Below are 25,474 nucleotides of genomic sequence, written 5' to 3' on the forward strand. Positions count from 1 at the left end.
GGGTCTGTATGTTTTTGGAGTGTGGGAGGAAACCGGAGCACCCGGAGGAAACCCACGCAAACACGGGGACAAACAAACAAACTCCACACAGATAACACCATGGTCGAGAATTGAACTCAAGACCCCAGTGCTGAGAGGCAGAAGTGCTAACCACTGAGTCACCGTGCCTCCCAATTAATGTCCATTATGGCATTAACTGTTTAAAAAACAAATACATTGTTGGGAACAGAGAAGGTGGGGGGTTATAACCTCACGTTCCCCCCACGATTACAGCTAGAGATGCTCAAACTAGGGCCATCTTTTCCACTGGGCACGATGGGCAGGTGCCCGGGGGCTCAACGGGCAAGGGGGCCCCATAACCAGGGCTCTTAGTTAGAATAAATAATCCAGCAAAAAAAAAAAAAACCTGCAAAAAATACCTTCAAGGGTCACTGTATATATCAATATCTATATATATATATATATATATATATATATATATATATATATATATATATATATATGTAGGGGCCCCGGGGCACTGCTTTGCCCGGGGGCCCATAATGTTGTTAAGATGGCTCTGGCTCAAACCAGTCTCAGTTCGATTGTCCAAGCGATTCGACAAATCGGTTCTAAGATTGAAGTATTTGTTGGTATCACTTGAATCTTAGAACAAACAGAGAACGTTGAGCATGTTTTGCGACCGTTTCTGAAAGTGTTGATACCAGTTCGCACGAGTTAAGATTCAAAAATGTGTTCTTCTTTTATTGCAAATAGTGAACCTCTTACAGCAAACACGGTTAAAATACTTTTATATTAATTAACAATATTGTGGTAATTGTTTAAATATTTTTTTTTAAAAAAAAATGAAAACATTTCTATGGGAACCTTAAACAAATTTTAAAACGAGAAAAGCGAAGAAGTAACCCTGGAACAGCAGACTTATACTGGGGACCATAGCTGACAGTACAGCGCACATCCATACATGTGGCCGTCCAATCAGAAGCTGGCACTTCTACGCGCTTTATAACCATCTCCTCCCACTACAGGATCAGATACTACATGATGGAGCCGGGGCTCCTACTGGGAGAAATACACATTATCTCAATTCTTGAATTAAATCACATATTTTAACTTTCAGCCATTAATAAGAGAACCATCTGCTCTGGTTTCCATACGCCATAGGCACCTTGTAACTGCTGGGATCTGTAGTTCCACAGCTGGAGCAGCGCATTACCTTCCATAACCAATGCAAATTAACGTGCAGGACAGAGTTATAAAGTGACCATTATAATCTCGATTAACCAGTAGATTCAGGATGCATTAACCCTTTCAGAGCCAGCAGACGGGATTGATGGACATCTGTATGGGAGAGATAACTGCTATATATCTCGCTGTCCTTGAAGTCACGGCTGCGTCACGTGTCCCGTGTGGCATGTGTCTATTACATATGAAGTATTTTATTCCACTCACATCCTCTTTCAACCTTGAGCAAACACAGATAGACGCTTAACCCCTTCATTACTAAGGACGGCTTACTGTAGTACATCTAGTTATGTTATTCAGGCTACTGCAAGTTTTAAACCAGTGTGTTGTTAACTGTCCCTAAGTATTCTGGAGCAGTCACCGGGTTTAAAAATTTGTCCCTGAAAATGTCCCCATTTTTAATATTGACCAAATGCTCAGTACAATTTCTCTTGTATCCTTGGTGTAATTCTCACTATCTGCTCACTTCTTCAGTGGCCATTATACTTACGGCTACATCCACAATGACGGGGGGTAAAGGTATCACACCTTCTAAAAAGGAAAAGAGGAGGCGTGGACCATAGCAACCAATCAGATTATAGTTATTTATTTAGCTCATTCTATAAAATAATGGGTAGGATCGGATTGGTTGCTATAGGCAACACCTCCAAGCTGAGTTAATCAGGTATACAGGTAACAGAATGCAGGTACCGGTGTGCTGGCGCTCAGGTGTGAGCCTAATACTCTGGCTGGTTTACATGGAGGCAGGGAGCACCTGATTAGAGCTGAGGAGAGACAAGAGCTCCTGATAAGGAGAATTGGGCGGTCAGCACTGACTGCTGATACTACTGAGAAGCGTCCCTGCTGCGAGGCAACGGGGATGCGACTGTGCATAGAACGGACGGAGACAGGAAGACCATGTCCCATTAAGCAGCTGAGGAGAGTTGGGGCGGTCGTCCCTGGCAGCAGCGGAACTGCGGGGACAGCGTCTGACACGGTGGCTAGTATACAATACAAACCATGTTCCGGTGGCTAGGACACAATAAAAATTAGGTTACGGTGGCTAGTATACAAGTTCTGGTGGCTAGTATACAATACAAAGCATGTTCCGGTGGCTAGGACACAATACAAACCAGGTTACGGTGGCTAGTATACAATACAAAATATGTACTGGGGCTAGTATACAGTTCATACTTCCTGTACTTGTGGCTAGCGCACACCGCCTTCTTCATAGTGACTAGTGTAAAACACCTCTCCTATAGCGTATAACACCGTTGGGTAGTTCACTGATGCAGGCAGCCTATTGGAGTTCAGTGCAGGCAGGAAATGGAGAGCTATGAGCCAATAAAAACAGAGGGTGTTAGCACAACGGGCCCTCCGCGGGAGCAATGGTAAGAGAGATGTATAGGGGTAAGGGCCAAGCTTTTATACATAGATAAAATCAGGATCACTTTTGATCTGTTTCTCATGCACAGAGGTCTGTCTATAATGAGGACTGCGGCGATAAAGTCTGGTTTTTAAAAATCAGGTATTGATGGTATTTAGGGGACAAAATTCACGGGAGCAGCTGAGCTACACTTACCGGGCCCGGAGCAGTAAGAGTTCACCAGTCTCTGCAGATGTGCGCATACGTAGCGCAACCACATACCCAGATTTGGACTGTCAATCCAAATAATGTGGGGGGAAAAAATGGGGATTATTAACAGACAAAAATCGCACCTGTATCTGGAATCACTGACGTTTCTAGGAAACAGTGGAAGCGACTATGTTCAATTCATTCAGTGACTACGTAGCTGAATGAATTGAAGTGCAAGCCTTTCAGGCTAGCTCTCTGCAAGCAAAATTATATATCTGCTCCGTTAGTCAGTAGAGTATCAGTATGGCTCCCATCTCCGTGCAACGGGTGTGCTCTCCCCTCTGGACAGTGCAGGGTTAAATCCCGGTCTCCATAATCCAGGACACAGACCCTGTTTCTGAGCAGTGTCAGGAATATTCAGGTAAGGCCGGGATCCCTGGCTGCACCACATACTGTAGCAGTACAACCTCCTATAGTCCCTACGTTTATCCAGTTATTATCTGGGTGTCCACAGTGGAGGCAGCACTTACCATAAGGGGATAAAAGCTGCTGCATTATTCATGGCGGCCAGAGACTAACCCGTCAGTCCTGGGGAACCGGCGGATGGATGTCTCAAGAAGATGCCGGGACTCTCAGCAGCCACAAATGGATGTAACCGCGCTATTTATCCCTCTCTGCTGCAGAAAGACATCATCCAAGTGCAGAGGAGGAAATATATGTTGGGATGACACAGGGCGCTGGATGCAATGTTACTTTACTTCTGTAGTTACACTGAATAACCCGTCCGCAGGCGGCTGATCCGGAAGGACTGAGGCGCTTCCAGATATGGAACCAAGAGACATATTTATTAACCACCACATTTTCATAACGATCCATTTCAATCCTTATCGCACAGTTAAGAAATGAAATATTGTGAAAAAAAGTACTGTAATTATTATTATTATTATTTCCTGGATCAGATGTGGGCCTGTGTGCGTTAAATGCCAGAGCTGATTTTTGGTCCCGGTCTGGCCCTGTGTTGGAGGCAGCCGTTTCAGCTGACAAAATGGCTGCCTGCAATGTGTGGAGGTGACTGGCCCACTTTCAGTCTTGTTCATACTTGTCAACTTCTAGCACTCCGCGTCCGGGAGCTGGCGGGGGGAGGTGGGCGTGCGCGGGGGGCGGGGATCAGAAAATTGCATCATTTTGGCCAAATGCCTTGATTCCTGGGCAGATGCGGGAGGCTGCCAAACTCTCCCGGGAGACCCACCCGGAATCCCGGAGTCTCCCGGACATTCCGGGAGAGTTGGCAAGTATAGTCTTGTTCCATCTGCTTCTTGTTGGAAGTGACTCTGGTCCCTGCTGGATAAGGACATGTTGTTCCAGAGCTGGGATGTTAAAGAACTCACAGGGGATAATGATTGGCTGCTTAACGTCTTCATAAAAGCTCGTTTTCCATCCCACCAGCAGGAATTGCACCTTTAATGCCACGGGGAACTCAGACTGCTAATCCGTGCTCCTCTCCCATACCCTCTGTGACCGCAGGATCATTGTGTCCCATCTCATCAGATTAAGGACAGTGTGTTTGTTTACAGGCAATCGCTGAATCCTCTGCTACATCTGCTCAACGCAACCTCTGCTCCTGTACCTTAACCTCCTCATTGCCTGTGCCGCAAGTAGATGCACTAATATCTAGTACGGGATAGTACCTGCTAGGGAGAGCTAGTACCACACCGATATATAGGTTATAGATATATAGCTGCCATGTAATATCTGAGCTGCAAATCTGTCCTCCTCCATTTACTGACAGTTGTTATCTTTATAAAGCATCTCAGTAGGGCAGCTCCAATATCTATGGTCATTCAATCCAGGCAATGCAGAGAGCTTAATGGACAGATGTGCAGTCTACTAGGTAACACAGTTTTGTAGATTTACACACACAAGGATATTACGTCTGTGCAAGTTTTAAAGAGAATAACTGACTATGCTATGCTTTGTGTTTGAACTCTTTGTCCCATACCAGCATGCTATTAATCATCGTTTAACAGAAGTGGGATGTGTTTGCTGCTGTTTTTCGGTGGGGAGGGGAGGAAATACTCCATCACACATTGACTTTCCACTGAAGCTCTGTTAAAAATCCTAAGCGGAGTAAACCTTTCTTAATATATTATCACTTCAGGATGGACACCCCTCCACATATCACAGTATGGATCATGATTGGCTGGGAGACATGGCCGGGGTATACCTTGCCAAAGTGTGAGTTAGGATAAGGATGTGGGATGATCATGTGATGATAACCTCCAATCCTGGGCATGAGCCTCCCAGCCAATCACAAACAAGGCAGCTGAAATACTTTTGTTGCAGTACTTGGAGTGAGGAAGTTGTATTAGTAGATGTGTAAAGTGTTACAAGACAACAGTATAACACAGCAATGAACATGTTAATACTATTACATCAGCTGTACTCAGACATCAAAGGAGTGGGCTCACAAGGAGTGTTAGGTGCATTTACAGCTCCCAAAAACCTTCTTTTACTCCTTTACAGAAATGACGTACATCTGTCTGTACTGGCATACAGTGCAGACTAGTGTTTTATATATATATATATATTGGCTAAATGCAAAGTACAACTTCTCTTGTCCTGTATGCTGACTACATTGTCTTATTGGGTATGACACCTGGAATGTACATAGTGCGGGTGTGGCAGGGTTACAGGGACACGTGTTGTGTTACTGTGTTCTGGGACCGGTCAGTCTGGTTTGAGAGTCAGGTGCAAAGGGCTCTTCATAAGACGTTATTCCTGTTCTCCAGGGAAGAGGGGCTGCAATTATATCAGGAAAACAAGAACAACGAGCTGGGACCCCCCCACCCCCACCCCCACCCTGCTACTGCCATCCTCTCAGTATAACACATGGATTGTAGTCCTGAATAATTGATCAGGGAATATGGAGAAGGTTATTATTAGTAATATTCTCACCATGTGATAGGAAACGATGCCCATTACCGATCATTTCTTATTTAATGGCAGCATGAAAGCAACAAACTTGTGTAAGAGGCAGATCGGGCTGTGTAACGTGGACCCCTCCCTAACGCACCGTGGAGGTGAGACCATTTTGTGGCTGAACAAATATTTAGGTGACCTCCCAAGGCACAGTGTGATGTCACTGGTGAACTCGCAAGGTACAGTGTGATGTCACTGGTGACCTCCCAAGGCACAGTGTGATGTCACTGGTGACCTCCCAAGGCACACTGCGATGTCATTGGTGACCTCACTAGGCTCACTGCAATGTCATTGGTGACCTCACTAGGCTCACTGCGATGTCACTGGTGACCTTCCAAGGCACAGTGTGATGTCACTGGTGACCTCCCAAGGCACAGTGTGATGTCACTGGTGACCTCCCAAGGCACAGTGTGATGTCACTGGTGACCTCCCAAGGCACAGTGTGATGTCACTGGTGACCTCCCAAGGCACAGTGTGATGTCACTGGTGACCTCCCAAGGCACAGTGTGATGTCACTGGTGACCTCCCAAGGCAGTGTGATGTCACTGGTGACCTCCCAAGGCACAGTGTGATGTCACTGGTGACCTCACAAGGCACACTGCGATGTCATTGGTGACCTCGCAAGGCAGTGTGATGTCACTGGTGACCTCCTAAGGCACAGTGTGATGTTACTGGTGACCTCCCAAGGCACAGTGTGATGTCACTGGTGAACTCGCAAGGTACAGTGTGATGTCACTGGTGACCTCCTAAGGCACAGTGTGATGTCACTGGTGACCTCCCAAGGCACAGTGTGATGTCACTGGTGAACTCGCAAGGTACAGTGTGATGTCACTGGTGACCTCCTAAGGCACAGTGTGATGTCACTGGTGACCTCCCAAGGCACAGTGTGATGTCACTGGTGACCTCACAAGGCACAGTGTGATGTCACTAGTGAACTCGCAAGGTACAGTGTGATGTCACTGGTGACCTCACAAGGCACAATGTGATGTCACTGGTGACCTCACAAGGCACAGTGTGATGTCACTGGTGACCTCCCAAGGCACAGTGTGATGTCACTGGTGACCTCCCAAGGCACAGTGTGATGTCACTGGTGACCTCCCAAGGCTCACTGCGATGTCATTGGTGACCTCCCAAGGCACAGTGTGATGTCACTGGTGACCTCACAAGGCACAATGTGATGTCACTGGTGACCTCACAAGGCACAATGTGATGTCACTGGTGACCTCACAAGGCACAGTGTGATGTCACTGGTGACCTCACAAGGCACAGTGTGATGTCACTGGTGACCTCCCAAGGCACAGTGCGATGTCACTGGTGACCTCACAAGGCACAGTGCAATGTCACTGGTGACCTCACAAGGCACAGTGTGATGTCACTGGTGACCCCAGAAGGTACAGTGTGATGTCACTGGTGACCTCCCAAGGCACAGTGTGATGTCACTGGTGACCCCAGAAGGTACAGTGTGATGTCACTGGTGACCTCCCAAGGCACAGTGTGATGTCACTGGTGACCTCGCAAGGCACAGTGTGATGTCACTGGTGACCCCAGAAGGTACAGTGTGATGTCACTGGTGACCTCCCAAGGCACAGTGTGATGTCACTGGTGACCTCGCAAGGCACAGTGTGATGTCACTGGTGACCTCCCAAGGCACAGTGTGATGTCACTGGTGACCCCAGAAGGTACAGTGTGATGTCACTGGTGACCCCAGAAGGTACAGTGTGATGTCACTGGTGACATCATTACTTCCTAGTAAACTGATAGGATAAAGAATGTACCATACATGGAGCACCTGCTGCCACCTTCTACATAAATGGTACTAACTTGGCGATTACCATGGCAGTAACCCCGGATGAACGTGAACAAATGGCACCTGTTGGAAAATGCCATGTTCCAGCTGACATGGCTTGCTGGGAATTGTAGTTCCCCTCTAGCTGGCAGGCGACAGGTTACTCAGTCTCTGCAGACTCTCTACACAGGGCCGCTTCCCTCTAAGCACAGATTGTTATTTTCCAAACATTTCAAGAAAATCCGCCCACACAGGTTTCCGTCGGTTCCAAAAATATTCCTCAATCTGGTCTCACGTTATCCCTGGCAGCTGCTACTGCCGGGAGCGGTGACCTGCTGAGCGCTGGAGAATACAGGAGACACGATACCGTCAAACAGGCTCATCCAGGGACAATGCAACCATAGAAACAGCTGTATACAGAGACAGGATCTCACCCCGCAGGTCCCAGCGCTCAGCCAGTCTGAGCTGCTGCCTTCTGCATGTACCATACATGTTACTGTCAGGTCTACATGTGGCAGCATCCTGACGTGTGTCTAAGGGTCACACCTGGGGGGTGTCAGGGATGCCGCAGTTACTGACGTCTCAGGATTAGCTCTAATCTTTAACGAGCAAAACGAAGTGTAAAAGGGAGGGTGACAAATGGTCCAAGAGTTTACCCATAAGTCCACGTGCTTATAGGTCAGCATGGTGGCACAGTGGTTAGCATTGCTGCCTCACAGTGCGCGGGTCCAGAGCTTAATTCTGACCATGTCCCTGTGTGTTTGGAGCTCTCCCATGTTTGTGTGGGTCTCCTCCGATCAGTTCTGTGTTCTCCCACAGTCCAAAAACATACTGGTAGGATAACCAGCTGCTTATACAATGGTCCCTATAGTGTGTAACAGGGAATATAGGGGCCTATTGATAAATGGCCGTATATGTCCCCCGTTAAATATCATTCCCTATCGCAATCATATTTCCCGGGTTGTATTAAAATATCATCCTGGGACAGCAACCCTACGGCCCAGTGGTGGAATTACCATTGGTGCGGCAAGTGGAGATAATGGCAGATGCAGAGGGTCGGGGGCCACGGTTCCCTCCTCCCCGCACCGGGGGCCCCAGCTCGCTAGTTCTCTGCTAAGGCCCAGTACTTGGTGTCCAACACGCATAGGAACATCTCGGTGCCCATCACTGGTAGAATTACTGATATATAGGTCCAGCACTTGGTATTATATATGATAACCAGCCCATAATCCAAGTACTCAGCGTTCCACATCCACATTCTGCCCACGAGGGGCTCGGGCAGTCGGTGTAATGACAGGTAAAGGAGTCGGCACCACGCAGCCCACGTTTCAGGAAGTGGTTTCAGGAGGTATTTGAAAGAGTTTCACTTGGTAGAGAATTCACTTTACAAGGAGCTGAAGAACCGGTTCCCTGTATAATCCTCCTGCTCGGCCAAAGCACACAAGAGAGAGAGTCACTTACTGAGCACTTTCTCCAAACACCACGATGATGACTCTACGCCGAGTCACTGGAAAATATAACCAGGAAAACGGTTTTCAGGTGAACTCTGCTTAACGCTTTCATGGCCAGAGTGATTAAGCCGCACGTAACCCGTAAACAGAAGAGCCGCTGACAGACGCTGGAGAGATTACTGGCATCACACAGCCAACACCCATGACACCATTATTTCCAGGGCTCTTTGTAATAAAACGCAGGTCGTCCTGTCTTGTACGTGATATGTAGGACACAGTCACACCTGGCCACTGTTAATGTGCTCCTCATGTGTTAGTAAACGCAGGAAGAGTACATTAGGATACGGGAAATAAGAGTCTATGCAGCAACAACCACACTGTAACATGTTAGCACTGCTTGTAAATCCTGGACATGTCCTAATTCTTGTGTTGGTTCTATAGTTTGTATTAATGACACAACCTAAATCCTAGTTAGTTTTAGGCCTTTTTACACATTTCCCCAGAGACTGGTTTGTCCGGTCGGAGGGTTTCATCGGATTTTACAATCTGCAGATTAAGCACAAATTAGTCATTATTTAAATGAGCCTTAACGAGCTGGATTAGGCAGTCTGCCGGGGTGGAAGACTACATGGCCGGGCTCCGTAGCCATAGCTGTATTATAATTTATACAGTGCCCCCATATTACGCAGCGCTGTACAGAGAATATCCATCAATCACATCAGTCCCTGCCCCATCGGAGCCGACAGATAGGGCCCAGGTCAGAATCAAACCCATGGCCCCAGCACTGCTAACCACTCTGCCACAGTGCTCCTAAATGTTTAACTGTTCCCCCTACCTGAAGTTGTGACTGGCAGAGAATGCTGGGACTTATAGTTCACCAGCTGGAAAGCCACAGGTCACGTGAGAACAGTTCTCACAGAGGCTGCAGCCTGGGGGTATGTTTCTTGCATTAAATGAGAGTCAGCCGGGGCTTTATAATGGATTTATATAATGGAGGAATGATTCAGAGCTGAACTTGTAATCACCCCAGACCTCTAAGTGACCCGCAGCTAAATGCTGCGGACGCTCTAAGCGTTAGATCTGCAGACACAGGAAACTGCCCCTAGCTAGGGCAGATTATTCCTACACACAGACCACAATCTTTTCCTGGACGACTCTGTGAGATGACTGACAGCTCTGCAGCTAAGCGAGGTTCTGCAGCAGCTGGGACATAGATGGGAGGACACTGACATAAGGGCACTTGCAGATATTAACTCCTAGTTTATGTAGACATCAATGAGCCGTCTAGCCCCACCAGCAAGTACTGCGCCCAAGATGTCCTTTTGTGGGGTGCAAGTAACCGGGCAACGAACACCCCTAAAACTGAGCCTATCTCACTCTGATAAACTTGCTCAGCAAGGCGAACACACTCTATCCGACTACCATTGGTTGGGTGCAGTCTGCTGCTCCTTTTCAAACACCGCCATCTTGCTTTGTGAACGTATGCGCTTTGCCGGAAATCTAGGCGCACAGGAGGATATTGCCTGTGCTGGACGTTTTAACCACCATTGTTGGGATAGCAGATTATATGTTTTGTAAGTCTCCTACAGAATGTTACATGTGGTGACACCTGGCACATGGCATAGGATGGTCAGTGCCAGCGGTCTGATTCATTAAGGATCTTAACTTGAGAAACTTCTTATTTCAGTCTCCTGGACAAACCCATGTTACAATGCAAGGGGTGCAAATTAGGTTTCTGTTTTGCGCATAAGTTAAATACTGACTTTTTTCATGTAGCACACAGATACTTGATAGCTTATTTATACACTGAAATCTAAAGTTGATATCTGTGTGCTACAGGAAATAACAGTCAGTATTTAACTTATGTGCAAAACAGAAACCTAATTTGCACCCCTTGCATTGTAACATGGGTTTGTCCAGGAGACTGAAATAAGAAGTTTCTCAAGTTAAGATCCTTAATGAATCAGGCCCCAGGTTCTCTGCTGTCACCTTACGTCACTGCCATAAGTAGTGAGATATAGGTGCTGGGATGATGGAGCCGCTAGTATGTGAAGTATTAATATAATCCTCAGCACTATCTCACATGGATGTGATAATTATATGGGAGGATGCACAGTTATTACACAGGGGATGTCCTCTATACCACAGTACACATAGGGGTCTATTCATTAACTACAGAGCTGGCACCTCTATATCTACCAACGGGCATCAATGATAGCCACCAGCGGCACAGAGAACCCTCCTGTAACTATCACATCCTATGTACCATTGTGCTTACACTGTACACGCCTGAACCAAGCGGTAACACACGTGTCACAGAGGCATCCAGGACTGGCAGTAACACACGTGTGCAGAGGCATCCAGGACTGGCAGTAACACACGTGTGCAGAGGCATCCAGGACTGGCAGTAACACACGTGTGCAGAGGCATCCAGGACTGGCGGTAACACACGTGTGCAGAGGCATCCAGGACTGGCAGTAACACACGTGTGCAGAGGCATCCAGGACTGGCGGTAACACACGTGTCACAGAGGCATCCAGGACTGGCAGTAACACACGTGTGCAGAGGCATCCAGGACTGGCGGTAACACACGTGTGCAGAGGCATCCAGGACTGGCAGTAACACACGTGTGCAGAGGCATCCAGGACTGGCGGTAACACACGTGTCACAGAGGCATCCAGGACTGGCAGTAACACACGTGTGCAGAGGCATCCAGGACTGGCAGTAACACACGTGTCACAGAGGCATCCAGGACTGGCAGTACCACACGTGTGCAGAGGCATCCAGGACTGGCAGTAACACATGTGTCACAGAGGCATCCAGGACTGGCAGTAACACACGTGTGCAGAGGCATCCAGGACTGGCAGTAACACACGTGTCACAGAGGCATCCAGGACTGGCAGTAACACACGTGTGCAGAGGCATCCAGGACTGGCAGTAACACACGTGTGCAGAGGCATCCAGGACTGGCAGTAACACACGTGTCACAGAGGCATCCAGGACTGGCAGTAACACACGTGTGCAGAGGCATCCAGGACTGGCAGTAACACACGTGTGCAGAGGCATCCAGGACTGGCAGTAACACACGTGTCACAGAGGCATCCAGGACTGGCAGTAACACACGTGTGCAGAGGCATCCAGGACTGGCAGTAACACACGTGTCACAGAGGCATCCAGGACTGGCAGTAACACACGTGTCACAGAGGCATCCAGGACTGGCAGTAACACACGTGTCACAGAGGCATCCAGGACTGGCAGTAACACACGTGTCACAGAGGCATCCAGGACTGGCAGTAACACACGTGTCACAGAGGCATCCAGGACTGGCAGTAACACACGTGTGCAGAGGCATCCAGGACTGGCAGTAACACACGTGTGCAGAGGCATCCAGGACTGGCAGTAACACACGTGTGCAGAGGCATCCAGGACTGGCGGTAACACACGTGTGCAGAGGCATCCAGGACTGGCAGTAACACACGTGTGCAGAGGCATCCAGGACTGGCGGTAACACACGTGTCACAGAGGCATCCAGGACTGGCAGTAACACACGTGTGCAGAGGCATCCAGGACTGGCAGTAACACACGTGTCACAGAGGCATCCAGGACTGGCAGTAACACACGTGTGCAGAGGCATCCAGGACTGGCAGTAACACACGTGTCACAGAGGCATCCAGGACTGGCAGTAACACTGACAGCCACGTGGCCAGGAGCTGAGTGTCACTCACCCGCTGCAGCAACAGTTTTCTTGTTAGATTACAACAATGACAGATTTACTATCACCGGGATAAGATGCGTTATTGTCAAATAGTAATAAATAGCCCGAAAAATGTTTCACTATAACACATAACACCTATAACATGTACTATTGTCTGTATGTCCACAGTGTGATCATGACACATCAATAACACACAGCTCAGTCACACACTACACACACAGGTCAGTCACAGTAACACACTACACACACACACAGGTCAGTCACAGTGACATACAACACACACAGGTCAGTCACAGTGACATACTACACATACACACACACACACAGCTCAGTCACAGTGACACACTGCACACACAACACACACACAGGTCAGTCACAGTGACACACTACACACACAGCTCAGTCACAGTGACACACTGCACACACAACACACACACAGGTCAGTCACAGTGACATACTACACACACACAGGTCAGTCAGTGACACACTACACACACACAGGTCAGTCAGTGATACACTACACACACACAGCTCAGTCACTGACACACTACACACACACAGCTCAGTCACAGTAACACTACACACACACAGGTCAGTCAGTGACACACTACACACACACACACAACACACACAGGTCAGTCACAGTGACACACTACACACACACAGCTCGGTCACTGACACACTACACACACACAGCTCAGTCACTGACACACTACACACACACAGCTCAGTCACAGTAACACACAACACACACAGGTCAGTCAGTGACACACTACACACACACACACACACACCACACACAGGTCAGTCACAGTGACACACTACACACACACAGCTCAGTCAGTGACACACTACACACACACACAGGTCAGTCACAGTGACACACTACACACACACACACAGGTCAGTCACAATGACACACTACACACACACAACGCACATACACAGGTCAGTCACAGTGATACACTACACACACACAGGTCAGTCACAATGACACACTACACACACACAACGCACATACACAGGTCAGTCACAGTGATACACTACACACACACAGGTCAGTCACAATGACACACTACACACACACAACGCACACACACAGGTCAGTCACAGTAACACACTACACACACACAGGTCAGTCACAGTAACACACTACACACACACAGCTCAGTCACAGTGACACACTACACACACACAGGTCAGTCACAGTAACACACTACACACACAGGTCAGACACAGTAACACACTACACACACACACAGGTCAGTCACAGTGACACACTACACACACAGGTCAGTCACAATGACACACTACACACACACAACGCACACACACAGGTCAGTCACAGTAACACACTACACACACACAGCTCAGTCACAGTGACACACTACACACACACAGGTCAGTCACAGTAACACACTACACACACACAGGTCAGTCACAGTAACACACTACACACACACAGGTCAGTCACAGTGACACACTACACACACAGGTCAGTCACAATGACACACTACACACACACAACGCACACACACAGGTCAGTCACAGTAACACACTACACACACACAGCTCAGTCACAGTAACACACTACACACAAACAGGTCAGTCACAGTAACACACTACACACACAGCTCAGTCACAGTGACACACTACACACACACACAGGTCAGTCACAGTGACACACTACACATGCACACACACACACAGGTCAGTCCCAGTGACACACCACACACACAGGTCAGTCACAGTGACACACTACACACACACAACGCACACAGACACGTCAGTCACAGTGACATACTACACACACACAACGCACACACACAGGTCAGTCACAGTGATACACTACACAGGTCAGTTACAAAGACCAATACACACCCGTCATTGCAATTTTCTGGACTTTCTGGAATGTATTAAAGTTTGTTTTTCCAAGTGAATGGAAACAGTCTGACTACACGGATGTCTTCATCATCACTTCTTCAAACAAAAACCATGAAATTACAGTTTCTGTCACCTATAATCCACCAGTATAGTCTAGAAATAAATTGTCGTTGAACTAAAGGTAACAGGTAGAAACTAATGTCATTATAGGCCAGGTGTTAGAATATATGTTGTAACAGGTTGGATACTGCCATTATTGGTCATCTGTTTATAGATACATTGTAACAGGTTGGATAATTCCATTATTGGTCATCTGTTAATAGATACATTGTAACAGGTTGGATAATTCCATTATTGGTCATCTGTTAATAGATACATTGTAACAGGTTGGATACTGCCATTATTGGTCATCTGTTAATAAATACATTGTAACAAGTGGAATGCTGTCATTATTGGTCATCTGTTAATAGATACATTGTAGCAAGGGGGATACTGTCATTATTGGTAATCTGTTAATAGATACATTGTAACAAGTGGAATGCTGCCATTATTGGTCATCTGTTAATAGATACATTGTAGCAAGGGGGATACTGCCATTATTGGTAATCTGTTAATAGATACATTGTAACAAGTGGAATGCTGCCATTATTGGACGTCTGTTAATAGATACATTGTAACAAGTGGGGACCATCCTCACCTTGATCTTGTGCAGAGCCCTCTCCTCCTCTAGGATCTGCACCCACACTGTGATCCCAGACTTGTTATAAGTCAGAGTCCAGCCAGTTTCTGAGTGACACTCAGTCCTGAAGTTCTGAAAGTCCTGGTCATCAGGGATCTGGACGCTGTCTCTGGACATGATGGAGCTGATGTGGGACTGAGCAGGCAGACAGATCTCTCACACTCTCCTCCTCGCCAGCACTTCCATATGTCAGCAATGCCCAGGGCAGGTGATCCGGTTCTACCAGCCAGACAGGTGCAGCAGGTGACCTCCCAGCAGTGACACCAGAGAGAATGAGGGAGCAGATCCTCTGCTGATGCTGCTGGTGAGACATTCATATATCTCTTTATTTCTATGTACACAGGGTGCCCCCTCCCACACACTGCACACACCCCCGTGTCACATCTGGCGGCCTCTGGGTCCTACACACTGCCAGCTTCTCTCTCTGCAGTTTCACCCATCCATTGCCAGAGCAGATTGCATTATTCTGTACTGGGACAAGGCTCATATATTGCAGGTCTTGGCTATGGATTTATCGTGTTCATTGCTACCTTGTTGATTTATATGTTTCTTAGATTGTTCTATTTGTAGCAACTGAATTTGCAAATCTTGTCTGCTATTAATTCTATCGTAAACAGTGGAAATAGAAATCGTACAATGTACACCTGCCCATAGGTATATGCCCCGCTTTTCTCTGCGCCAAAATTTCCCCAATTTATTTTCCACATGTAATTGTTTGGTGGATTTGAGATTTTCTTTAGTATAATAAAACCACAGGTAGAGTACTCCTAGGCACTTCTATGTCAAAAATGTATCTATATCCTTAAATATAACAAGTCTGCTTCTTACAAGAGGGAAAAGTGCCAAACCCCTCAATAAAGAAAACATGACAGAAATACTCACAAAAGGCTCCTAACTATACTAGGCTCTGTGTAGTGTCGCCAAACCGAGATAGGGGTGCTATCTCCTGGGGTAAACAGCAGCATTTACCATGCGTTAGCCAAGTAATAGGTACTGGTAGCCACAGCTAGTTTTATTTAGCAGCTTAAAATAAACAAAACATAACAAATTCTAGGTTGTCCGGCTCTATCTAGCACAATAAAGAATTTCCTCCCTAAGGTGGAAGGACCTAGTGTCCCACACACATAAAATAACAGAACTCACAGGAAATAATGGCAGTGTCTCTCAGCAGACCTCTGACCTGTTCCCCAGGCAGTGAGAGACTGAGGGAACGGCCTCACACCTTTTTATTTACACCTCACAGGTGCAACTCATAGCTGGTTGGAAACCGAAATGGGCCTAAATAATGGAGCCCGCCCCTTCTCTCTCCATTCATAACCCCAGGGACTCTTACACAGCCATATGTTTCAACAGAGCATGATCTGTAATCAACCTAAATTTTTGCCCCAAAAGGAAATATCTTATTGTTTCCAATGCCCATTTAATTACCAGTGTTTCTTTTTCAATAGTGAATGCTTCTCTTATTTGCACGACAAATCCATTTTTAAAATCAGGTGTCACTAAAAGTGATTCACAATGCCACCTTCAATGCCTGACTCAGCATTCCACTTAACCATAACTGACACTTTGGTAAGGTCAGTTCCATGGACAGCAATAGTGACAAAACTGGGTATAAACCTTCTAAAATATCCTGTGATTCCCAGAAAAGTTCTCAACTGCTTCTTGTTTAGGGGTCGTGGCCATTTTTGTATTGCCTCAATTTTATTAAGTTGAGCCTTTATCAAACCTCTGCCTATGGTGTACCCCAGATACGTCACCTCCTCCACCCCTAAGCAACACTTTTTTGGGTTGGCTGTTAATCCTGCTTTGCGGATGAAGTCCAACACTGCCTGTACCCTGGATAGGTGAGATTGCCAATCAGGACTATGGATGACTACATCATCAATGTAAGAAGCAGCATATTTTCTATGGGGCCTTAGAATTTTGTCCATCATCCTCTGAAAGTTGGCAGGTGCCCCATGTAACTTATATTGGAACAGACCCCCCAATGCAGAAAGAGCTGTCTTTTCTTTTGGTTTGTCTGTCAATGGCACTTGCCAGTACCCTTTGGTTCAGTACGGTGCTGTTCCCAGCCTTTCACGTTCATCCACACGAGGCGTTGGCCAGACATCACACTTAGACACACTGTTCAGTTTACGGAAGTCATTGCAGAAGTGTAAACTCCCGTCGGGCTTTGGAATGAGTAATAAGGGACATGACCACTCTGTATGTGACTCTTTAGCTATATCTAACACCAACATTTTTTAAATTTCTTTACACACCGATTCCCGCTTCTGGTATTCTATGGGGCTTTAGGTTAACCGTATCCCCCAATTCAGTGATTATGTCATTTTTTACTAACTGTTGTTTTACCAGGTATGTCCATAAAAAAATCTCTATTTCTTACAAGATACTCTTTAGCCTCATGCTGTTGAGTGGTTGGGAGGGTTTTGGTTGCTGTTATTTCAAGAACCAGAGGGATAGCGGATGTAACAGGTTGGATACTGCCATTATTGGTCATCTGTTAATAGATACATTGTAGCTGAGAAAGCTACTCTGGCTCTCCATGGTTTTATAAGATTTACATGATTGATCTGTTCCAGCTTCTTTTTCCCTGGCTGGTATACCTTGTTGTGACAGGATGTACCGCCTATGCCCACCCTGTCTGTTGTATTGCTGGGGACCGGCTGGGCTGGCCTTGCCACTGTTCCCTTTCTTTATCCCAAATGCGCCCTCTAACTGCAGTAGGAGGGACTTATGCTGCTGCCACCACTATGCTCCTTAGCGGACCTGGAACCGCGTCCTTCTTGGTAATTCCCGCTGCTAATGTACCCTCTCACTGGGCACCTGGGCTGGTACACTGACCTCTTCCTTTAGATCAGGGTGCTGTGGATGGATCCCCCTGGCCTATCACAATGACCAGGGCTGCAGGGTAGCGGGCAGAGCGGTGGTACTGGATGCTGGGTCCCAACCTCAGAACAGCCGGATAACGGATTAGATTTGGTCTAATATGTAGGTCACAGGAATTACAGCAGGTAAATTGGTGTCAAAACAGGCTCCTTAAGCAGTGATGTTTATGAGCTCAGGAAGTCCTAAAAACACACACTAGTTTGAGGTACTAGTGATATCCAGAAAGGTACAGATGGATTAATGATACATTTCAGTATAACACAGGGTTCTTTAAATACAGCTTTGGGACACTAGCTTGGCAGGAGGTAATTCTGCCTCTTGCCCCTTTAACCAATCTGGATTGATTCATGCAGCCTGCATGTGAATCAGCCCAGAGGGGTTAATACCTTTTACCACTGAAGCTAGTGGCAGGGGCGAGTGTACTTCCCCCCTGCCCACAAGCTGCCAGGTAGAGGGAGGCTTAGCTCTGGTGCCGCTCTGTCTGAGACGGGAGATTTATCTTTTAAAATTTCCCGCCTAAAAATACCTCCAGGGACTCTGCTCCAGGATTTGGCTCACACCCCTGGCCGAAAATAGTACCAGAGGGAGAGAGACCAGGTGCCCTGCGGCTGAAGCTCTTTGAGTTCCAGCATGCGGCTTAGCCTCCTACGGCCCCCAGGAGGCACTGCACCATCTGGAGCTATTGGTTTCCTGGAGGCTGCTGTGGAAGCTGGCTGCCAAACAGTTAAGGAACCAGGGCTGTCCCTGCAGGCCCTGCTGGACTACCATGGATTGGAACTACAACAGCCCCCCAGTAACACTTGTATTTAACTTCACCCACTTTCTCCATGGTCCTTGCCATTTGGCCAAAATTGTACTTTCTGTGTGGTTACCAAAACAAGCATGTCCTAGTTGGGCATTAAGATTGTACAGCCTTTGTTGTGCCTGTAGGTGCTCTCTTACTATTGGCACCAATGCAGCTATTCTCTCCTGCATCTGGGAAACATGTTCAATCACAGTTTTATAGGGACTGCGTTGCCCCGCACACATTTCCTTGGCAATATCCAGTAGTCCCCTAGGGTGTCTCCCATACAACAAATCTAAAGGAGAGGATCCCGTGGAGGACCGTGGAACCTCTCTAATGGCCAGTAACAAATAGGGCAACAAATAATCTAATCTTTATCTACCACTTTCCTTAGCATATTCCTTAAAGTTTTGATAAACCTCTCCACTAAACCATCAGTCTGAAGGTGATACACAGAGGTCCTCAGCTGAGTAACCTCAAACAGGTGGCACAATTCTTTCATGACTCTGGACATAATTGGGGTACCATGATCATTTAGGATTTCGTCAGGTATCTCCACTCAGCTAAAGACATGTACAAGTTTCCTAACAATTGTCTCTGCTGATGCATTGCTCAATGGTGTCGCTTCCGGGTATCTGGTAGTGTAATCCATTATCACCAAAATATACTGATGTCCCTGGCAACTGGACATAAATAATGGATAATGGGACAAGCAGACTTTTATAATGTGGCCTAGTAGCCTGGTACTTAGGGCAGGATGTGCAGTAGTCTGATACATCTTTATAGACCCCTGGGCAGAAAAACCACTGCAAGATTCTCTCTGAGGTTTTTCTACCCCTAGATACCCTGTAGTTGTTTGACAGTGATCCAACTCTAACACCGTTCTTCTATAGGCCTTAGGAACTATTAACTTTTCCACAATATCCTCTCTATTTTTATGTGATATAACAACCCATGACTCATTGCCAGGTGAGGGTATGACAACCTATTATCAGGTTCTACTGAGTTTCCGTCAAACACTTTTACATCCTCTATAGCATTACCAGAGTAGGGTCTTTTAACTGTTCTGAGGCAAAAATATATTTTCTCACTTTACGACCAGGCAAAAAAGGGAACACCTCAGACTTGGGGAACGCTCCCACTGTCACTGTATCAGTCACATTATCAATAGGGTCTGGGTCATTTACCTGTATAATCAACTGAGGCTCCAACTGCTACCAGAAATGGGTAAAACCTCTCCCCAAAATAGCATCAAACATCAAATTAGCAACTAATCCCACAGTGACTACCTTCGGACCATGGACTGTGTTTCTATGTTCACTTCAGCAGTATCATAATGCCGAGTATCGCCGTGTATACAGGTTACCCCAATAGTTTTCCCTTGATGCTTCAAGGGGTTCACCAAGAGTAACCATACTACCAGAATCTAGCAGAGCCTTTACCCGTTTGCCTTCTACAGTAATTACACAAATTTGTCTGGCTCAGTGTGTCGGTCTGCCATGCAGACCGGCTGGGCAAAGAAAGATTCTCTGCGATGTACATAAGCAGTATCACAATACATAGGTGCAGAGGTAAGTGGACAATTAATAGCATTATGGCCCCATTCACCACATCTAAAACACATTATTACATTTCCATCAAGTCTTGTATGAGGCTGGGACCTTCTTGGCATAACTGGCCAATCTCCAGGCCTTCAGTCTCTGGATGTTTCAGTCCATGCCACCGCCCAGCAGCATTACCCATGCAGCAGTCTTACCAGAAGTCACTGGAGATCACCTTTGCGGAACTAGGGGACGGTGGGTTATACTCATCAGTTCCTCGGCTGCCACATACCTCTCCACCATTTACACAAGCTGGTCTGCTGTTTTAGGGTCAGCGGGGACCTACTCACTTGCGCAGAACAGCAGGTACTGTAGATATCCATCCATAACGACCCTTTCCACAATCTATGGTCCTGTCAAAGTCTTGTGTTGTAGTCACTTCTAGATTAGATGGATGAGGTCATGAATTTGAGAGCAGGGAGGTTTATCCACATGGTATCCCCAGCAATAACCTTGCTGTGCTCGTACAGACATTGTGACACCCAAACGAGTCAGAAATTTTTTAGTTAATCATTGTTGTTGGCATCACTAAGGCTTAAATTAAAATTTGCCTTTTGTGAATCCCCAGACAGCAAGGGAGCCAAAAGGCCTGCCCACCGACCTTTAGGAGAACTTTCCCTCTCAGTGGTTCTTTCGAAAAGTCATTAAATAGGCTTCAACATCAAAGTTCAACACACAAAATATCAGAACGTACTGGTAACAATGTCAGTGTGTCACGGATTTGTTTGTACTGAAGGTCACTTGTTGGTATTGGTGCTTCTAAGCTAGGAGGTGTGGAGACTAACATGCCTCTGGTCTTCACCAGGGACAACCGCAAGGGAGTTTGGAGTTCGCTGCAGCGAAGTAGTAGGTGAACAACCGTAGTCGTGCAATCCAAGGTTAAAACGAGCGGGTAAAACAAGTACCAAAGGAGCAGGCAAAAGCGGAGTCAGGAAGCCAAAGGTCAAACCAGGAGATATAATCAGGCTAAACGGAGATCCAAAAGCAGAGTCCAGTAAAGCCGGGTCAGAATCCAGGAGGTCAGACAAGATGCTAGGAAACAAGCAGGAGCGCTGGAGCATAAGTAGACCTAGATACTCTCGCACCCTAATGGTGCCAGTGCCTGCTTCAAACAGTGTTTGCTGAATACTGATTGGTGGCAGTGAAATTCGGCAGTCAGAACAGCTGACCGCTGACAGAAGGCAACAAGCGTCCCGTTGCCTAGAAACGAGGACGAGGGGGAACTGCGCCAGCAATGCTGGGCCAACGGAGGAGAGAAAGCGTCCCGTTGCCTAACAATGAGAAATGCGAGCAGAGAAGGAAGGAGACCATTCCTGGCACCTACTGAGCGTGTGGGGGCAGCGCCTGATACAGTGTCTCTCAGCAGGCTCTGACCTATTCCCAAGGTAGTGAGAGACTTAGTGATAATAACTAGGCCCCAAAGTGAGATCATGTACAGGGGATTTACGGCACATTGATTAAACTGGAATTGAATATTTTTTATGTAAATCTAGTAATGTTGCACTTTGCTTCTGGTCAGGAAGATCTGTAACAAATCTTATTCCCATTTGTAGCCAAGATTTAAAGTGTGAGATTGAACTTCCAGCAGGAGATGGCCAAAAGACCACAAATATGGGTCATGGGGGAACAGCGGAGGACAAGTTAAACTGGGACATACAAGAGTGATCCAATTTTAGGGATAATTAATGTTTGATAGTTTGAAGTGTGTTTGTTTTATTTTGCTGCCGTTCCCAGTATCAGGACTCTATGATGCCAGCCAACCCCAATTCTTGCTGGTAATTAGTGTGTGTGATGCCACAGGACCACGTTCTACCGTCCTGCCTGTTGCATGACCTTGGCTGTGATTACAGTAATAGGATTACGTTCAGAGGGGTGTTAGGTGTCATTATATTATCAGTGACAGCGGTCATACCTCTCTGCTGCTGTGATAATGCGGATTTTCCACCAGATTAACGAGACTCAGTAGAAAAGACTCAGATAATTGACACATTCCGATATAACTAACTTCATCCAATACTGGTGAGGCAATGCCGGCTCCTAAAGCCTGGTAACTGCTGTTTAACACGTATGGTCCAATAAATAATGGAAGTGAAACCTCTAATCTCACTTTCTGACATAAGTCCGCTCCACTTTCCTTTGCATCAATTTCAATCTTGCCGGCAGCGTTCCTTTGCGTTATCGATGACTGATGCCCCGGAGGGTTCAATCACAATCCAGTGCCACACTCCGCGCCCATCGCCGACATGGAGGAGGGACGGGTAAGAAGTTACCAGCTGCCCTTCCTCCAGGTCAGCCGCTGGCTGTTCAGTGCTGTAGCCACCGCCCATACCCTTGGAGCCTAGTGCTAGCGCCCGCTCTGGCTGTGGGGTTACACGGTACAGTGATGAAATAGGGGTAGTGCCAACACCCATAGCCCAATCCTGCCTCTGGCACAGTACCCCTCAGCTGTCCCACCGTTATTATTGTTATAAATTGCGGCTATAAGAGATTTACAACGCCGCAATAAGCACAAATCAAAATCATCCTTATCACTAGAATGAGCTGTGGGTAAATAAACCTTTACGTCTCTGCACTGTGTCTCCTCTACCTTCATTATTGCTCTGATCCTGGTTAAAGGATGACGCAGGCTGCGTAATACCCCATAAATACACAGCGTTTAGTTTACGGACGGGGATTAATGGTCATTAGAAGCAACACCTGACTTTTCTACCATTATTCAGGGTATTTAAGGATCAGTGTTCTGCAATGTTGGTCAGAGAGTTCCACGTCACTCCTGTGTCAGTATCCCTGTCCTCACCCCCTCATCCACACCTAACGCATCAGCGGAGAGCCAAGCTGCCAGGATTAACAGTTAATCACTCATCCGCTGATCACAGAATTCTACTTTATTAACCATTTCAGTGCCAGGTGTTTGGATGTTCACGCGTGTGTGTGTGTGTGTGTGTGTATGCAACCATCTGTCTGTATGTATGTGTAACTTGATATGTAACTGTGTGTGTGTGTGTGTGTGTGTGTGTCACACTTGCCAACTTTGTAATTTCCCCCTCCGAGAGCGTAGCTAGATCACGTAGAAATAATTTATTGTTGAAATGTATTTCAATTAGTGGTGCAGGCACCAATCTATTTAATTGCAAATGTACTTATCTTTTTATATTGATATGTGTGGAAATGTATTGACTTCTGGGACAGTATGTCATGTTTGGGTTTTGAAACTGTCTAGAGACAGGTAATCTTATGTTAATTAATCATTTTCATGTGAAGTGACCAACACATCTATTTAGCCTTAAAGCACAGCAGGTAGTCGTTACCTGTTATCCTGCCTTGTTAAAGTGTTAGGAAGCGTCTGATCAATGTGATTTAGGATATCACAGATTAGTGTCAATTTTGTTAAGTATAAACTGCATTTAAAATCCAAGTTTAAAGAATATCTCACATCCTGATCATCCGTGTCTAGCCAAAGTCAAAGCCAGTAGTCTTCGTCTCTGCCAAATCGTTATGAGTAGTCCTTGCCAATAGCCGTTTCCACAAGTCAATCAATTGAAAGCACAGAAATCGCTCAAATTATCACTTAAGGACCAGGTCACCAAGTGTGGCTTCCACTCACTAGCCCTCCTTTATATAGTACTGTGGCCTTATGGCATCACTAGATGACTCATAATGACCTGCTCAGCATGATATATGGCCACGCACAACTGGGCGTGGTCATGTCCCATGTGACATGCCACGCACCCCATTGTGCAGTGGCCACGTCCCAGTCCCTATGCTGTGTACCCAAATGGTGGGAGGTATGGTAACTTGTTAATAGTCCTCCTCTGACAGCACTTCCTCCTTTTAATGGTCTAGTAAAGTAGAGCAAGCCATTTTGTGGACACATTATGGCGGAACCAATATTTTTAGGATACAGCAGCCAATCTATTTACTAGTAACGAGTCACATCAGTGGGGGCACGAAGCCAGTTAAGTCACCAAATATTGGTTCAGCCCATAAAATGGCTCCTCCATTGTGTACATGTGACGAGTCCAGTTTAAAACTATATTTGGATTTAATACACTAAGAAATCGGGGAAAATAAACTATGTTTGATCTAGAAAAATCAGGTCAGGATAGACTCTCTAACATATTTATAACACTCTGCCTTAGAGTAGATGGACTAAAACCAATATTTAGGGAAAAGTACTGGTTAAGTTGACTTTAATGAGCAGCCATCGTCAACACACAGTGGAGGCAGCCATTGTAAGTACTGAATGAATATACATGAGAAGACAGCATATGAATTTCATAGAAGCAGGAGACCCCAGGTACTTTGTGGGATGAGCAAATATTCATAAGACGGGAACCAATCAGCTCACTAGAAACTAGTGACATCACTATGATATGAGTCACCTTAACCAGGACTTACTGAAGAAATGTGATGTCAGCGCAACAGTCCTGGGACAGTTAAAGAGCCTACTTGCTGCTATTAGTAGAGATTCAGGGGTAAATGTATTAATGTCCGGATTCTTCAACTCCGGCGTGTTCAGCGTCTTCGGCGATTAAATTTAAAACGGCGCTGCCTTGTAAAGTGAAGTTTCCCTTTACAAGGCAGCGCCGCTTTAAATTTTATCGCCGAAGACGCTGAACACGCCGGAGATGAAGAATCCGGACATTAATACATTTACCCCCAGGTCTCTTAATAACACAATGCAACAAGAATACTAAGCGCACAGTAAGGTTCATACTAACACTAATAATATTCATGCAGAATGAGTTAGCTTGTATGCAGATCGACGTAAGTCTGTTGTATGCAAACTAACCCTATTAACTGCTAGCGAGTAGGAATGTCCAATAATCTTACAACAAATTTCTCT

At 46.4% G+C, this 25,474-nt stretch overlaps 1 protein-coding gene and 1 long non-coding RNA gene across 2 annotated transcripts in view; both read right to left on the reverse strand.

Annotated features, from left to right (window-relative positions):
- Positions 1 to 15,672, reverse strand: part of STARD10 (StAR related lipid transfer domain containing 10) — a 42,072-nt gene extending 26,400 nt beyond the window's left edge. Inside the window, exon 1 of the mRNA XM_075198348.1 lies at positions 15,313 to 15,672. Coding sequence (XP_075054449.1) covers positions 15,313 to 15,471 — 159 coding nt within the window. The 5' untranslated portion in view covers positions 15,472 to 15,672. The remainder of the gene's footprint in view (positions 1 to 15,312) is intronic.
- Positions 13,208 to 13,622, reverse strand: LOC142140631 (uncharacterized). Its single transcript, XR_012688550.1, has 3 exons — positions 13,565 to 13,622; positions 13,347 to 13,397; positions 13,208 to 13,278 (listed from the first exon to the last, which is right to left on the reverse strand). It is a non-coding gene; the product is annotated as an uncharacterized LOC142140631 (long non-coding RNA).
- Positions 15,673 to 25,474: the final 9,802 nt, after the last annotated feature.

The sequence above is a fragment of the Mixophyes fleayi genome, chromosome 2 (genome assembly GCF_038048845.1).
Source record: "Mixophyes fleayi isolate aMixFle1 chromosome 2, aMixFle1.hap1, whole genome shotgun sequence".
In the NCBI taxonomy this organism is placed as follows: Eukaryota; Metazoa; Chordata; class Amphibia; order Anura; family Limnodynastidae; genus Mixophyes; species Mixophyes fleayi.